The following is a 19066-nucleotide window of genomic DNA, read 5'->3' as shown; positions in this document are numbered from 1 at the left end:
GATGTCCTTATGAGATGATGTTCGGTTTATTTCGAATTATGATGATCTTCTGCAAGACGCATAGAACCTTTTAACAGAAAATAACGATTTTTTCATATTTTCTGGTATTTTATTTCGCCTACAAATATTTTGAGGTTTTCTATTGGTACGGTATATGGCTGAGTTCAGGAGACTTCAAGTTTTCAGGTGCTTTTTATTAAAATATCCAGATATTTTTTTAGCAAGTTGCAATCAAAAGAAGAGAAGTGCCTCGACTTGGCCCCGACTTTAGTTGTAGTTACAAATTGCTATATAATAGCCCGCCATGCCACAGGCCACTTCCTGGCAGCAGGCAACCTGCTAGACTGCCAGGCATGCCTGGTATGTGTCAGGCTACTACGCCTGATGCAGTTTGCACTGGTTGCATTTTGTGCACCGTGTAACCACGTCCGACCATGTCTAACTTTGTATATCTGGCATGACTGGAATTGTATTGTGAAATTGTTTGCTCCCCAAAACAGAACAACATTGTATATTCGCTATTTGACCTGTTCAAAATAAAACTAAATAGGCATGAATCGAAGCACTGCACGTATGTTATTATCTATAAACGTCACGGTCGCCACGAATTCCCAGTGTCGGACAATGTTAAATTTCGTTTGCGTTCTCCCCGTCACCGATTTTTGTAAATGAGGATTTACGCGACGTCAGTCGTGTTGATTCTTTAAGGATAAAACGATGCCCGCAAGTCGTCTCGATGCCATCTACAGGAGTATTTTACTCACTAAATTTTTCACGAAAGGCTGGGGCAATCCTGAAAATTTACGAAGGTAACCTAACCTCAAAGTTTAATTCGTATCATAGTATTATTTTCTACATTGTTCATTTTTTGCATAATTTTATCGCTCTGCATATTGCAATTATCAATCATGTGGAACCGCTGCAAATGGGATTGTTATCAAAAAATTGTAAATCTGTACTTTTGAAGAAAGTATACTGTAAAATTATACATTTAAAGTTAGAATTCAGAATTTAAAAACTAAAATTCTAAAGAAGGTTATAATTTTACAAACTTCACTAAAAGTTGACCCTTCTCATTTTTTCTCACTAATGCGACGAAATTTCTAATATGATAGGTTCAAGTGAGATTTATTACCTCTAATTCTCTAAATATGATAATACTCTATAACCTAAAACATTATTTAGGCTTATTAAAGTTTTATAATTTTCAAAGTTGACCAAATCACTCATGATATCTTAATGCAATTTCACTAAAAGTGGTGCTTAGTATTGTTTCAAAAAATCTTGTGTATTCTTACTAGTGCAGCTGATAGAATATTTTCGTGTTTCAATATAGTTTTATACTTTACCTCCCTTTTATTGTTTATCATTTTTAAAGTGCTTTAGGTAATCCATTTTTATTAGTCACCTTCTAATTTGAAGGAAGAATAGTTTATCTTTTATAATAAAACGAGAAGATAAATAAAATCGCTTCGTAATTATAAAGGTTTATAAGGTAAACCGATCATTACTGGGACTAGTGGAACATGCATTTTGGGATATATCCTTACGTGGAATACAAAATAAGCCAATACTGGGACAAGGGAAATCCAATAGGGCTTATCAAAATAAAATTGTACAAATAACTTATAATTTTAGAATACATTAATAAGCAAGAATGAATTGTTATAAATCATAGGGAATTTTTCCCCTTTATTTTTAAATAAAATTATTATCAACATGTTAACATTTTTCTTAACAAAATAACAAGATGTTAAATTAAATTAATTAATATTAAAAATATTGTTTATAAGCTCCACGCTTGACTGAAATTTTGCAAATTCCACAGGCAAGTAATTTAATAGTAACTCATAAATTTAATTCTTAATCAAATTAGTAAGTATGCATTAATATTTAATATTTTAGATTAATATTAAATATGATAAATATTAATAAGATTAATATGATTGATTTAATTGCAAATTCAACAGTTTGCTTGTAAATTTTAATATAAAATTCATCTTAATAAAAATTAGAACATACATTTAAAAATGTATTCAGACAATTTAAATTATTTTTTGGTCACAAATTTTATTATTTGGTTGACAATTTCATTGACTGAAAAATCTTTTTGATTAATATTTCAACTATTTTGTTGAAAATCGGTCTTTTTGGTTCGAAAATTTATCTTTTTAATTCTAAATTTCATACTTTTTTAGCAAAAATGAAACTGATAAAAAAAATTTTTTTTAATGAAAAATCTTATTTGGTTGACAAATCATCTCTTTTGGTAGAATTTTGATCTGTTTTGGTTACAAGTCGAACTGTTTGGATGACAATTATTTGTTTTTTAAATGAATTACATTTTTTTAATGAATATTATTGTTTTTAATTTATAATTAAAGCATTTTTTGGTTGAAATATCAACGATTATATTTTTTGATTAGAGCTCATTTTTTTGGTCGAAAATTAGTCTTTTTTTATTTTATAATTCAACGATTTGTTAGAAATTTGAAGTATTAAGTTAACCAAAAAAGGTGAATTCTGATAAAAAATATAATATTAGATATTTCAACCAAAAAATATTTCAATGACAAATTGAAAGCAGTTGAATTAATTAAAAAAAATTAATTTTCAATAAACCTGTTAAGAAAGAAAAAAATGTCAACCAAACTTTTGAATTTTAAATTTAAAAAGACGAGTTTTCTTCAAAACAGTTCTATTTTTAATTCGAAAATATAAATTTTGAACAGAAAAGATAATTTACTTAATTTATTTAAAAAAGTAAATAAATAATATTAATCTCATTAATGTTTATAATATTTAATATTAAATTTCAATGCATATTTACTACATTTTATTGAAAATTTAAATTTATGAGTTACTATTAAATTACTTTACTAAGCAGTTGGAAAAATTTGAGGTTAGAATTGGAAGTTTCAATGAACTACTTTGAAAAACTTTTTTAGAATAAATAATCAATTGAACGGTAAGCGTGGACATTATAAACAATGTTTTTGATATGTCACTAACAGAAAACTGCAAAATTTAATTAAAAACACGGCGAAAGTGACCGTCCCAGTAATGGAAACGCAATTGCGCAACTAACGTTCAAATGTCCGAAACTGAGACAGCGACAGCTTGTTCCGGTTTAGGCAACTTCGGCAAGAATTTGTCCAAATGCGGGACATTAAAATATTCATAACTTATCGAATAAAATCGATAAAAAAAGTTATGAATTTTATTCTTAAGCATATATTTACAATATACAAAGCATTACTTTTTCTATTAGTGTAGGAAATTTCAATAATACAAGTGTATAAAAGTTATGCAAAAAGTTTTTAAATACAACAAAATGACGAATTTGGCAGCAGTTAATTCACAGATTTTGAAGAGTATTTTTTATTATTTTTTACTAAATGTATAATTGTCAGAACAAAAATAAATAGTAGTAATAAATTCAAAAGAACTTCAAAAATACTAGAAAATTTTTACTTTTATGATTTATGTTGGAATATAAAAGATACTCAAGGATATTTATTATTGTCCCAGTATTGGACATACTTTATTCGTTGCCCCAGTAATGATCGGTTTACCTTATCATTCAAATCAAAATTTGTATGAATTTATATTGAATAAGTAGAAGACAAATTTTTAAAATATAATGTTTATGCTTTAAAAAAAAAAACTCTGTAATTGTTATAGGTCCATAATTATATAACGTAAGTACTAATATTACTAATCAATATTCACTACGAATTAGATGCACCTGCACATTTTCATAAAATTACACGATTTATCTTTTGTAGCTTAGAAATTAAGCTTTTTAGTATAGGAAAACAATTTTTTACTTGCATAGCTTCATCCCAAATTATTATGAAATGTGTTCTTTTAGAATTTAATTTGAAAAAATCATATTTATTATGTTTTAATTGTAGATGGTTTTTTATTTGAATGCATGTTTAATTGTGACGTTTTTTATTTTTATACTTTAGAATTTTTAGATTTTCATGTTTGAATACGTTGCAGAGTTTAATCTTAAACTATTTTTTTTTATCTAAGGAATAATTGCTAATTAAACGCGTTTGAAATTGATTGTTAAAAATTAATTAATATTTTAGATAGAATCTGAATTTGAAAGTCTGCATCATTATAATAGTTTATCAATTTTTAATTTAAGGCTTTTAATATTGAACAGCTTTTTATTTGAAATTTAATCATTTACAAAATTAATTATTTCAGATGAATGTAACAAATTGTTTAGTTTTCATGAATTTCTGAGTTAAAACTTCAACTATAATTTGTCTAACTAAATATATTACTGATTCGACCAAATAATTTTATTTGAAATGTGTAGATTATTTTAAGTTTTTATATTTATTCAAATTTAACTTAGAATTAAACTATTTCATATTAAAAAGATTTAGAATTTCTTCATATTAAAGGTTTCAACGTGTGAATTCGTGAAAAATATACACTTCTTATAATGTAATACATTAAATAAATTTAAACTATTTAACGATAAATCGTTTCAAATTTTCAAACGTTATCAAAATTTACAATCTTGAAAATTGATCGCCCTCATTTTCAGACAACTTGAAAAATATTACCAAAACTTCAATGTTTAAGATTTGAAATTTTTACTCAGTAGTATTCAAGTATAAAATGTAATAGTGTTAAATTGTCAAATGTTTTATTAAATTCGCTTTTACTACATTATAATTACTTTCTCAGAAAGAACTTTTAATTTCTGCTCGCAGGATATTTGAATTTAGGAAAATCGTAGCAAATCGAGAGGCTTGTTACAACCTGATTCCTTCTGATTACCCAGTTACGGTTACTAAGGTAACGTATGGCAATTTCATTCATTATTATTATGGTTACCAGAAATCTACATTTAAAAAAATTAAAGCAATATAAAAGGTATACAAAATGAATAGTATAATCCCTTGGCGAGGAAAGATAATTTTTTAGTTTGTTCTTTTAGGAATAAGAGTATGTTTTGTACCTATGAGGCTAAATCAATCTTTTTCCGGGGCGTGAGTTTACAATAACGAGGCGTAGACGAGCGCGAGTATTGCAAACTCATGGTAAAAACACCTTTGCCTCCTTATTGCACACGACATTTTATGTAACAAAGGTATGATTTACAATTATTTCACGTCATTTGAAGTTAGATCGAAGCGTCTATGATTATACAAGGGCGACAACGAATGTTCATGCGCTGAGTACAATTATAAGACCATAATACTCGTAGGAGTATTATGGGGTCATTATACTGTGTACATATGCATTCATTTTCGCCCCTCCTGTTGTGTAAAGGGTTATTTTAGGAACTAACAACACAATGATTAAACGCGTAAATCATGCCTGCGTTACATAAAACCTTAAAACTTTATCACATATGATTCATATTATTGAAATTTTAACTCATCTGGTAACCCTACATTACCGATGGTTACTATGTGGACACCTATTTTTCAACATTCAAAATTGGTTAATTTTGAATTTTATTAATGCAGTGTTTACCATTTTGTTCTCTTGCATATATTGAAACATGGTCCAAGTTGATTGGATCATGGATAATTTTGTTCATTTTTTAAGAAGATATTGCAAAAGTGGTGTCAATTGTAATGTGTCCTATCATTTTCGACATTAATAATTTTTTTCTTGCTTGATGCAAGTAGTTAAAAGAGAAACATAAAATTGGTGAAAATTTAAATATTTGTTCTGCTAAAAAATGTATATTTTTCTAAAAGATATAAAATAATTAGCCATAAATTTTCTATGAAATTTCTTTAAAACATACATTTATTTTATTATTGTTTTTCTACAAATGGGATGCGTTTGAATTTTTCCATCTTTTTGCTCTAAATTTAACTTTTCGCAGGATACACGGACAAAATTATACATACAATTATGCTGGTAAGTTGTTCACATTCTATATAAATTTACCTTCGATATGAGTTCAGGAAAACATTTTAAAATATCTAATATAGCAGAGGTTCAAAAAAATGTAGGATAACATTAAAATTTGCTCTATTTTGTGCTATAGCAAGCTTTCAACTGATCTAAGAGTCAACAACTCTAAACCTGAATTAATAAAATTAAAAACCCGAAATTAATGCATTTGAAATTCTGAAAAATGCGTATCGACATACTAACTATAGACTGTTAATTTATTATAGTTTATTATTTTTTCGATCAGCAGGACGAACAATGGTCCGATTGCCATATCGTGGAAGGACAATTCGAATCACCTTTCGAACATCATTTGCCTGGAATAATGCCGGAAGAGACCAAAATTGCCCATTTTCAAATGATATTACCTAGGAAATGGAGTTCGCATAAAATCAAACCTATCTGCTTACATCTTGCTGGCACGGGTGATCACGTTAGTCCAACTGCTAGTCAACTACACAGGCACACAAAACTGAAAAAAACTGCATGTCTACTGATCGAAATTATCATACCTATATATTTTTGGCGTCACTGAATCTGAAATCAAATTAGCTTCATCACGCCAGGTTTTTGAGAAAAATGAGGCTTTTTTGCAATTTTTTAACAACGATATAGGCTGCGAGTCGGAAGTTTTAGAAAATGTTTGCAGGACTCAAAGTTTGAACATTTTAATTAAAGGTGATAATATTGGAAACATTATTTCCGTTGCCTATTTTGAGCGGCAATAGGTTTTGGCTGCTCGTGCACCTACTACTTTTTACCCGGGCGGCGTGTTGAACGAGCGCGCGCGTAGTCATAACTTGGTACGCTAAAGATAGGTCACGGAAATCGTTTTTCCAATATAATCAAATTAAGATACAAGATTCAAAGTTTAATCTAAGCCCTGATAGGAGTTTCTAGAAACTCTGTTTCAAATCCTATTTTGTATTTAAAAATGACCAAAAAGTCTAATTTTCTCAAAAAACCTGACCTGCTGGAAAAATATGACACCAGATTCGGATTCAGTGGTCCCAAAAACATAGGTATGGTGGTTTGGTGCAGTGGACATGCAATTTTTTGTGAGGTGTGTTATTATAAATTGTAAATTAATTTGAATTTTAATTGAGGTTAAAATATATCATTTTTGACTAATTGAATCGATTTTTGCGATTTTTATTAGTAAGTCCATAATTTTTTAATTGATCGGTTTCAAGATTTTTTCGAACTTAAGGGCATGTGACACACTCAAATATCTAGATTACAGATCTCACTTTATCAGTTCACTGATTTTTTTTTTAACTTCAGAACTTTTATTGTAAATAAAGTATCGGACTGAAACCTTGGAAAATGTATCAGAAGACCACAAACTACATTTCTGTTCTTCATTTGAGTAGGAATTTCGTTAAAAATTATTTTCGAAGAAATTTAAAATGGAACCTTTTTTTGACACATTTTCTTTGTACCTTTCAATTTTTTTAACCTAAGAACTTTTTTACTTTCTCATCCTAATGAGAAGGTATTGGTTTTATGTAAAATTTCACTTTGTCGGTTTTCATCAAATCTCCACGTTTTGAGACCTACTGAGTCAGAAAAAAACGATTTTTACGAAGGTGTTTGTCTGCCTGTATTCTGTAGGCACGATAACTTTCGAAAAAATTATCAGATTGAATTCTGCTTTGGCACACATTTTTAAGGCCTAAAAAGAAATAACAAGTTCGTAAACCAGCTAGTTTGGATAAAAATTCAAAAAGTGAGCGCATTTTCAAAATGTTTGAAATTACATTTTTTCAAGATTTCAAAATTCTACTACGGTTATTCATATTACTCAGAAACTCAAACAATTTATCCTTTTGACTTTTTTTTATAAAAAGAAAATTATCAGGTAAAGCATTTTCAAAATCCAAGAAAACAAACTAAAATGAACATTTTAAGCCAAACAACGCATGATATGAAAAAAAATGAGGAGAAGAAAACCGTTGATTTTTTAAAGCCCCACAAGATTATCATAACAATTTATTTAGTTTAGTCGAAAAGTTGAAACTTTGATCGTACCAAAAATGTTTGAAATAACATTTTTTCAAGATTTCAAAATTCTATGTACGGTTATTCATAGTACCCTAGGACTTTTTTCTATAAAAAGAAAATTATCAGCGTTCGAGCATTATCAAAATAAAAAAAAAACAAAAAAACAACTAAAATGAACATTTTAAGTCAAACAACGCATGGTATGAAAAACAATAAAGAGAAGAAAAACGTTAATGTTTGAAAGCCCTACAATATTATCATAACAACTTTTTTAATTTTGTCGAAAACTTGAAAATTCTAAATTTGATGGTACCAAAAATAATGAAAAATTCCATTTTTTGGTCAAACTATGCAAGATACAAAAAAATATATATAAGCTAAAATTGCACGTCCTGGAAAGACCTACAAATTTGTAATGAATCACTTTTCGATAGGACGCGTAGTTTTTGTTTTTAGTCATAAAACCAACATTAAAAATAAAAAAATAAAAAATTAGGACTAAGGACACAAGCTACGAAAAAAAAATTAGACAAAACTTGTGTATCCAAACAAGAGCTATAATTTTTGATAGGACACGTAGTTTTTGCTTTAGTCGTAAAAAATAAGATTAAACATAAAAAAGTATATAAAACCAAGGAAATAAGAATTAGTACGATTCAATTTTTTTGCATATTATGAATTGTAATGATATAAATTGATTGAAATGATATATGTTTCAGCGCAGCTTAGAATACGATTTAAAGCAAAATACGAATCAAATATTAAAATAATCATGATAAATACAATTTGTGCTTCATTTTGCAATATTTGAATAAGCAGTCTTAGGTAGTTACATAAAAAATGTATTATATTTGATATAAAAGTGTTGTCGGTCCGTTGACCTTTGATTTTAAAAGGTCTGTGCACGATTGCAGGACAAATGCCAGGACCGAGCGCGGAGTGTGATAGCCATCAGTCGTGTGCCGTAGGTACGCTCAAACTCTCCAGATAAGTTTTTTTTAACAAAAGAGAATTCACAATCACGAAATTACACTGGTGGATGCTTTGGGTCTTAATTTTAAAAGGTTTGCGCAGGAATGTTCTAAAATACAAAGACCGAACGCGTAGCACGAGATATATACATAATTGAGCGCGAAGCGGGAGATAAATGTACAATTGAGCGCGCAGCGCAAGGTAAATGCATCATCGAGCGCGATGCGCGAGAACAACCAGTCGCGCGCCCTAGGCGCGCTCAAACTTGCGAGCGAAGCGAGCCGTGCGCGAAGAGAATGTGCCCGCGTAGCGGGTAGATTTTTTATTAAAGTATCCGCCTCAAACGTTGAGAAATTCAAGAGCCGACAGTAACTTACGTTTATGTACGTTTTTTTACATCTCGCAGCTATTTTAAATATTTCTCAAAGTTTCACTCCAAGATTTTATTTACAAAAAAGTTCTAAAGTTAAAATAAAAATGCAGTAAACTGATGAAGTGAGGCCGGTAATATAGGTATTTGAGTGTCATCGTGCCCTTAAGAAATTGATCAACGGTTTTTATTATATTAAATCCTTGACATTGAAAAATTGGATCAAATGTTCGTTTTGTTTATCTTCTTAATAAACGTAATAAAACTATCTTCATATTCTATATACATTTCAGAAGCCTTCTTTAGCTTCATTTTACAAACTTAACGAAAGTTTCATTTTTTTTCTTGTCATTTTAGTACAATATCTATGTACATATTGATTCTTTTTCATTCCTTGCAATGTTATATTTAGGATATCTGAAATACTGAATGATAAAAATACTGATTTTTGTAGTTTTTTTGGCGAAGAAGAAATCTGATTGCGAAACCGCTGTTGAAAGAATCAGGAATTGGGTCAATCCTTTTAGAGAATCCTTTTTACGGATTACGAAAGCCAAAAGACCAAATGTAAGAATACGATAAATCAGGTTTGTAGTAAAATAGAGAAAAAATGGCCACATTTTATAGATAAAGAAGACTTTAAAATTGTATTAAGTTCCTATTTATTTACTTATTTATTTTCTTACATTTGTAGCCGTTCCAGTTTGCACAACGTGTCTGACATTTTTATCATGGGAGGCTGCTTGATATTGGAATCTATCGTTTTACTCAATTGGTGCGAACAACAAGGATACAGTCCTCTTGGATTAACAGGCCTTTCTATGGGAGGACACGTTAGTATCTAAAGTTTACAAAAAGTAGATCATGAGTCTCATTTTTAATTCTTTAAAAAATTCAGATTTTAAATTGATCGATTTCGAAAGCTTTGAATTTAAAATGGTGAATTTGAAACATTATCAACTTTAAAATTGTTCAATTTTGATTGCATGAATTTTACATTGTTATTTCTTACGTCTCTTCATTTTTAATTGTTCAATTCAAAATGTAGCAAAATTTCAAAAAATACAGTTTCAAATGCTTTTTTCAAGTTTGCATATTAGCATAAAAACTATAAATTGAGCCATCTCAAATAAAAAAATAAAAGGTAAACGAAGAATTAACTAGTAGAAATTTGCATGTATATTTGACTTAAAAGACTAATGGGATTCAGAAGAATTAAAAATATTAAAAGAATTCCAGTATATCCAAAAGATTATGCGTGAATTCAAAAGAAGTAAAGTAAATTAGTGACTCGATTTTCACTTATTTCATTTTAAAGAAGTCCTCATTCGTATTTAATATAGATCGGAGCCTTTAATTTTTAAAGGGTCCAGGGACCTAAATGGTCCAGCAAGGGTCCGGTCCGGACCCGAACCCGTAAGAACTTAAAGGGTACGAGTCCAGACCCAGACCCTTATTAATTAAAAAGTTTCGGGTCCGGACCCTTTAGAATTCAAAAGATTCGGGCCCGAACCCGGATCCTTAAGACATTGAAGGGTATGGGTCCGGACCCAGACCCTTAAGAATTTAAAATTTCGGGTCCGGACCCGCACCCTTGAGAGATTAAAGAGTACGGGTTCAGACCCGAACCCTTAAGAATATAAAAGGTTCAGGTCCCGGACCGAAACCTTTAAAATTTAAAGGGCACAGGTCCGGATCCGTACTCTTAAGAATTTATAAGGTCCGGGTTCGGACCTGTACCCTTAAGAAATGAAAGGGTACGGGTCTGGACCTGGACCCTTAAGGAACCTTTCAATTCTGAGTCCAACCTAAAAGGCTCCTAGCATTACATTTAAAAAATTTACAAATTGGTGGATGGCCAAATGAGAGAGAATAAAGAGAAACGCCAATTTTTGATAAAAAATAAACGATTCTCAAGTTTGACTCAAATTCTGAAAATCTAATTCATTTGGTAGATTTACATAAAAGTCAGTACGAGGGGGTTTTTGAGTCACATATCAATAATTTGCGGTTGAAATGCAAAAATTAAGAAATTTGATTTAAATTTTGTAGATTTTATTAATTACACAGGCCGACAAATTTTAAAGCCAGAGACGAGACCTAACATTTCCGAAGGATTTTAATGCGCCGAATCCGAGCTCAAAATTGCTCCTGCACGTCAGGTTTTCAAGATATCCTAACCTAAATGTGCAAAAAGGCGTTTTTTAGCTGTTTTTGAGGTTATGTAACCGAACAAGAAAAATTTCTACCACAAAAGCTAATATGAAATTTGAAAGTACTAATCTTTCCCTTTCAAACCTATTTGGATTTATTAGGATATCTTTATTTTTCACCAAAATATTGTAATTTGAAATTTTTTATTTTAGCGTATGAACCTATTAACGATGAGGTGTTCAGATTTATACAACGCATTCTCTATTGCTGCCGGTACGATATTTTTTCTTCAAAATATTATCTCAGGGGTTTTCGAGGGTGCCCTTTCTATTTCCGGTGTCAGTTTTTTGTTATAACCCCTGGAAGATCCAATATGGCGGCCACAATTTAGGGCTTTAAAAAAGAATAAAGGATTCCGCACAAAATGCCAACAAAAAGGCGTGCAGTCATTTGGAACCAAACTTCGCACATTGATAAAACAAAAGAAGACGGACTGCGCAGACAGTTTTCGATTCCTAGCTGGCGACGCTTTTATGACGTGTTATGCGTGGGTGATGAAATTCGTTTTTTGCTACAAATCTTTCCGTGTAAGAGATCACGTTTGAGTGGCGGATTAACGGTTGGATGCGTAGGTAATAAAATTCTTTTTGTATTTGAAATTTGTCTAGCAGTTACATTTCGTGTCGATCGTAATTTTTGTATATAGTGAGTTTTAGAATTTCCATGTTACTGTTCATTATAAGAATAAAATTAGTTCAGGAACTCCTTGCGCTAAGAAAGTTAATACCTTTTGTCACGTTTGTGGAAAGTATGAAACGGAGAAATACCGTCGATCAATTAATGATTCGATAAAAACATCATACTTCAACTGTTATGGGGCTTCAATGAAAAATTTAGATAAACCGTGGGTACCAACCTAAATTTGTCATGCTTGTAGATTAAATTTGTCAAATTGGGAAGATGAAAGTACCAAGACGCAGACTGTTATGATGTAAAAAGCGTTAGACCAGCCAAGATTGGTATTAGAAATCACTCTGAAAACAAAAGTGACCGATCGACTCACGAATCAATGGATACTGGCGATCTTCATGCAACTGAAGATTCTTCTTGTGAAGAATTAGATGATGAAAGTCCTAAATTTTTTGACCAAGACGGATTAGACGATTTTATACGTTATTATTATTTTACTTCCAAAAGATAAAGCTGAGCTTTGCGCTTCAAGACTCAAAGAGAGGAAACTATTGTTACCTGGCACTAGAGTAACTGTTTGCAGAAATAGAGAAGAAAAGATTATCAAGTACTTTTCAATGGACAGTGGGATTGTGTATTGTAATGATATCGAAGGACTCATTAATTTATATAAAATAAACTTATATACGCCAGAGTATTGGCGTCTTTTCATAGATTCTTCTACAGAAAGTCTGAAAGCAGTACTATTACATAATGGAAATACGTACGCTGCAATTCCAGTAGGTCACTCAACTACACTGAAAGAATCTTATGATACTTTCCAATTACTTCTGATAAAAATAAAATACAATGTCCATAATTGGCTTATTTGTGGCGACTTCAAAATGATAAATCTTGTTTATGAAAGTCTTGTTGACAGAAAGAAAGTATTATTGCCACCACTCCATATAAAATTAGGGTTAATGAAGCAATTTGTGAAAGCCCTAAACACCGAAGGAGAATGTTTCAATTATATTAGATCTACACTTCCGCATGTAAGTGATGCCAAAGTTAAGGAAATTATTTTTGTTGGGCCTGATATAAGAAAACTTATCAAAGATGATGACTTTATCAAAACCATGACATCTATTGAAAAGGATGCATGGTTGAGTTTCAAAGATTTTGTACAGAAATGGGCGAACGCTTTCATCAAGACTTTCACCAAAAAGAGCAACATTATCAAGGTCGATGCAATATAAGAATGATGGCCGACTATTGCTGGTCTTTGAAAAGAAATGATAATGACTCTACTAGTCATAAACGAAAGTCTCTTCAACGATCGTTTGACATGAAACGCGAACGTTTCCATAAGAAAACAAGCAATTAGTTTCACCTGCATTGGACATACAATCGTAAGTCTTGCCTCAACTGGCTGGGCAATCGTAAGTCTTGCCCTGACTCGCTGGACGATTCAAAGTCATGCCTTGACTGACTGGGAGATTCAAAGTCTTGCCTTGACTGGCTGGGCGATACAAAGACTTGCATTTATTGGTTGGGCAATTCAAAGTCTTTCCTTGATTGGCTGGGCAATCTAAAGTTTTGCCTCAATTGACTGGAAAATATTAAGTACTTCCTTGCTTAGCTGCACAATCCCAAGTCTTGCCTTAACTGGCTGGGCAATCGTAAGTCTTGCCTTGCCTGTCTGGATGATTCAAAGTCTTGTCTTGACTGGCTGGACGCTAAAAAGTCTTGCCTTTATTGGTTGGGAAATCTAAAGCGTTAATGCGTTAAAACGCTAAAATAAAAAATTTCGAATTACAATATTTTGGTGAAAAATAAAGATATCCTAATAAATCCAAGTAGGTTTGATTAGTACTTTCAAATTCCATATTAGCTTTGCGGTAGACATTTTTCTTGTACAGTTACATAACCTCAAAAACAGCTAAAAAGCGCGTTTTTTGCACTTTTAGGTTAGGATATCTTGAAAACGCGCATCAAAATCCTTCGGAAATGTTTGGTCTACTTTCTGGCTTTTGACTTTTGTTAAATTTTGTCGGCCTGTGTTATTAATAATTATTAATCAAATCGTGTTTGTAAATTTCTCAAATATATGTATTTCAAGGAACCTGTTAGGTTGGACCCGATATTAAAAGGTTCTTTAAGGTTCGGGTCCGGACCCGTACCCTTAAGGGCATGTGATACATTTTCCCCGGCTTTTTTCCACAAAAATTAAAATTTTTAAAAACTGAATTCGGAGATGCTATAAAATATCATAACGGATGTCCCCGGACTTTTTTTCGAGGGATAATAACAAAAAAATTTATTGTGCTAAATAAAAATTGTATGCATGTGCATTATTTTGAGGTTACGTCGTTTTTCATCTCGGCCTTTTCGATAATCTGGAAATTATTTATGAAATTAACTTTTTTGATTGCCTGCAAACAAGGTTAGTTCCGGAAGATTAGTTACTATGTTTATTTGTAAGTTCAAAGTTTTCGGCCAAAAATATTGTGCAGTTTGGAAGTAACGCTCGGGTGAATTGTAATACACATAACCTCGAAATATACACGCACGTTGCTAGCAATATCCAAAATTTTTGGATAAAAAAAAAACACAAAAAAAGTATGTGAGGGCGTCCGTTAGCATGTTCGCTATCATTTCCCAGATTTAGAAGGCAAAATATTTTTTATCTTATTTTGCTAAATTAAAACTTTTTTTGAATTAACCTACAAAAAAGTGTGTGGGGACGTCCGTTAACATGTTCGCTATCATTTCCCAAATTTTTAAGACAAAATAATTATTATTCTAGAAAAAAAAGCCGGGGGAACCTAAAACTGGTAAAATCGACAATTTTCTAAGTATCACATACCCTTAAGATCTTAAAGGGTACGGGTCCAGGCGCGGACCTTGTAAAATTTCAAAGATTCGGGTTCGGACCCGAACCCTTAAGAACTTAAAGGGTACGGTTCCGGACCCGAACCCTGTAAATTCTAAACGGTGCGGGTTCGGACCCGTACCCTTATGAAATTAGAAGTTAAGAGTCCGGACCCGGGCCCTTTAGAATTTAAAAGGTTCGGGTCCGGACCGGGACCCTTAAGAACTTAAAGGGTATAGGTCCGGATCCGTTCCCTTAAAAATTCAAAAGGTCCAGGTTCGGACCCGGACCCTTAATAAATTAAAGGGTCCGGGTTTCGGACCTAAACCCTTAAAGATTTAAAACGTCTGGGTCCGGACCCGGACTCTTAAGAAATTAAAGGGTTCAAGCTGGACCCAGACCCTTAAGGAACCCGTTAAACTTGGGTCCAAGCAAAAAGGTTCCGATCCTTGGTATTTAAGAATTGAATTGAAAAGAACAACTGAATTTATTCAAATTAATGGCATATAACACTTATCCGATTCCTACTTTACCGAAATTTTTTGGATCATTCCAATTCCACACGAAATGTGTTATTGAGTTGAAATTTTGAGAAAATAAAGAGAAGGGACTGAAGGACATTTCTGTATATTAATAAATTTTCAGAGACAAAAAAATTTCAAAAAAAAAAATTTTTTTGTAGTTGTAAAATTGTGTTAGTACGTAAACGATCCTTATTCCCTTTTTACATTTTCATTCATGAGAGTTTAATGTAATCGTGCAAATTTTCGATCTCTGGTTTTTAACGGATCTTTAAGTTTCGACACTCGCAGAGTCCGAAAATCATAACATTTTGTCTGAGTCCTTCTGTGTGTATGGTTACCCCAATGTTGTAGCCACGCTAACTTTTGAAAGCTTTATCCAATCGAATCAGCCTTTGATACACTTCTTAAGGTTCCCAAAATGATGGTTAAGTTCGTGAAGCATATATTTCCAACAAAAATTAGAAAATTTAGAAAATTTGCTACATTTGAAATTTGTTTTCAAAATTTAGAATTTTATTGTCAAAATTTCGTATAGATGGGTAGTATACTTGCAAAATATAGAGGAGAGTACCCAAATATGAGATACCAACTCTGTTTGGCGTGATTATCGGAATTCTGTGTACTGAATTTAAAAGTAATATGGGTCATTTTTAAAGGAAATTTAGTTTTTCATAAGAAGCTCAAATAAAAAATTTTATTAAAAACTTTTTTTATGCTGAAAATACAAAAAATGTAAAAAAGTGTTTTTTCTTAACTCGTCAAACTATTCTCATAATATGAGATACCCCAGGAAATAGCTAATAAAATGCAAAATAAAGTATTATTTTTAATGAAAAACTTCATTTTATGTTTCCGAAGTATAAATTTACTGCTATTTAGATATATTTAGTTTTTGCATTAGTCACAAAAACTTTTGTAACCAATTTCCCCCGCGTAGCCACAGTGTTATAAAAACCACAGGTATCTCATATTATGAGAACCACACCGTGCAACTACGCACTTACAATGCCTTACCTGTACAAATGAAAAACTTCAACACTATCGATATTTTTCTACTTAGTTATTCAATTCCCATCACTTAAGCAAACTTTACTGCTAAATAAATATTTAATGAATAATAAATAGGGTTTAAAGAATTCCCTTCCAAGAACTCGACCACCATCGATTTCACAAAAAGTTCGCCTATAATCTTTAGAAGCCCAATGAAAAATGGACTATACCACGCAATTACTCTTTCTTCGACGGCTACAAGTTAGTGATAGAACCAACAGAGTGGGTCTCTTAGTTTAGCTGCTACCCCGCTTTCTCATATTACGAGAATATCTCATATTCGAGTACTCTCCTCTACTAATAGTATTTTCAATTTCGATGAAAATTAGAAAAGTTATATACTTTTGAAAATGTTAATAAAAATAGAAAAAATATATTTCTGATAGATTAGGAAATTTAATTTAAATTCTATACATCGATTTTTGATTGGAAAAATTTCTAAGTTTTTATTCTTTATCTTGAGTAATAATTATCGAATGAAAAAGTTTTATAAGATAAATTTGTCGGTCAGGTCAAGCTAAAGACAAAAGTATATTTTGTTTTATGTTTCAGCCATTTTTTTTATCGATAGATATTCCCGGGTAGCCAATACTTTTACGCGGTTTCGAGCGCTTGTTGAGTTGTGGCATCCGTCACCTCAATGTATGGCTTTAATTCCTCTGAAGTTTAAATCACTGTTTTTGATTTAGGTTAATGCGTGCTCGCATACTAATATTAAAATTCAAACCTTCTGTGTATATATTATAAAACTTTACTAGTTTATTTTTATGCAATAAACCTGAAATTAGTGAAGTGTTTGTGTATTCATTGAACACACCAGTTCTCATACAAATACAAAAATACATCCGAATGCAGTAGCGGCTAACCCCTTGTGACAAATATTTTGTTCTTAGGTTGTAATCACCATACTGTTTTTTTTTGTTTGAATAATTATTAATTTAAAGTCTGTATTGTACAATCTGTATGAATATTTCTTACTAGCGCATGTAAGTATGGTTGGAATAATTGTGATTTTATACTCAGATGGCTTCACTCGCTGCAACAAATTGGCCCAAACCGATTCCGTTAATTCCTTGTCTTTCGTGGTCAACGGCATCTCCAGTTTTTACTGAAGGCGTAATGAGCGCCTCTATAAATTGGGCGCTACTTGAGTCTCAGTACTTTGGTAATAAAATGTACCAGAACGATCTCGCTAAAATGGTTAGAATAATCGATCAAGACGTACGTAAACGTTTTTTATTGTTTGGAAAACAGTCATATTTATTCTAAAATAAATGCTTCACTTTTTCTAGTTTATTATTTCAAAACATATTCTCGAAATTTATTGTATTGTTAGCTCAATTCATGACTTTTTACTGATATATTTATTTTGTGCAAGTTGTTATTTATAAAAATTTGTATATTTAAATCCACTTTTTGACAATATTTTTCTTATTTCTGAAGCTTTTATGCCTTTAAAAGTTACATTTTGTTTACAGGATGCTTTTTTGGCGGGTCAGCATTTTGCGAAACATTACCCAGACAGTATGACGCGACTAGATCGAATAAAAGTGGAATCGAAGAAGAGAAATGAGGAATTAAAGACTAGTAAAGACTCTAGTAAATTAAATAACTGTGACAATACTCACAAAGCGAGTGCTAACACAATTCGAAAAATAAAAGTGGAAAATGGAAAGATGGCAGAGGAAGAAGCCGCTGCAGATCTTTTCTCTTTAAATCTGATCTCGAACCGATTTAAAAGCCCTAATTTGAATTCCTGGAAGGGTAAGTCCTATATATTTCATTTGGTGACTTTGGGTTTTCAATTTTTACCCATTTTACATTCTCTTCTCCGCTTTTCCAATTTTGTAAAACAAAACAAACGAAATGTGTGCAGTCGAATGAAAGTGAAAATGACTGTATAATTTTAATTTTCAATTATTTTAAATTCATGAAGTGTGGATTTAAAAGCGTTATAATTTACACTGTAAAAAAAATCAATTGAATTTTACATCCCTGGCGGATGTAAATAAAAGGACCCTCGTGTATCGGAGTAACTTTACGAATCTGTTGTGATATTCCAATTCGGCTGATAATTTGACACGCGAAAATATAAAATTCATTATGTAAAAGAATAAAATAAAATACAATTTATCAGGGCGACAGGTTTCGAACACTCGAAGCTCAAACTTCGTAGAATTTCATGGAGATTGAAGAAACACAAGCCGAACACGTTACTACTTACCTAAAATACATAAGATACTACGGGTATTTTTTTGGTGTTTAAATATTCCGTAACAAAAATATGAAAGATCTGTTTTGAATAACCGCATTTTTTCCGTTCCAATAGCAGAAAATGTAAAAGGCAAACTAGGAATAGCTCGAATTCGGTCTATTTTTGTGTGAAAGCTGTCAAAAAATTTGAACATACGAGGGTAGTTCAATAAGTCCTTAGAATGAAGTATAAAAACAATTGTTTTTGGGTAAATTTTTTTTTATTTTTCAACATAATCTCCTTGGAGCTCTATA

General features: G+C 31.3%; 1 protein-coding gene across 7 annotated transcripts in view; it reads left to right on the top strand.

The window, feature by feature from the left end:
* Window positions 1-413: 413 nt before the first annotated feature.
* LOC117172955 (protein ABHD18) overlaps window positions 414-19066 on the top strand; it is a 31266-nt gene continuing 12613 nt past the window's right edge. For 3 of the 7 annotated variants that reach the window (XM_033361263.1, XM_033361261.1, XM_033361264.1), the window contains exons 1-7: window positions 414-809; window positions 4740-4824; window positions 6188-6373; window positions 9741-9853; window positions 9981-10119; window positions 17582-17779; window positions 18037-18322. In XM_033361263.1, the coding sequence (XP_033217154.1) occupies window positions 718-809; window positions 4740-4824; window positions 6188-6373; window positions 9741-9853; window positions 9981-10119; window positions 17582-17779; window positions 18037-18322 (1099 nt within the window). In that variant the 5' untranslated portion in view covers window positions 414-717. Of the gene's footprint in view, window positions 810-874; window positions 948-4739; window positions 4825-5036; window positions 5070-5869; window positions 5905-6187; window positions 6374-9740; window positions 9854-9980; window positions 10120-17581; window positions 17780-18036; window positions 18323-19066 lie in introns of those variants that run through there. The other 4 variants (XM_033361266.1, XM_033361262.1, XM_033361268.1 and 1 more) reach the window with 4 other exon arrangements.

This window comes from Belonocnema kinseyi, chromosome 5 (genome assembly GCF_010883055.1).
Source record: "Belonocnema kinseyi isolate 2016_QV_RU_SX_M_011 chromosome 5, B_treatae_v1, whole genome shotgun sequence".
NCBI lineage: Eukaryota > Metazoa > Arthropoda > Insecta > Hymenoptera > Cynipidae > Belonocnema > Belonocnema kinseyi.
This window is presented reverse-complemented; position numbering and strand designations above follow the sequence as displayed.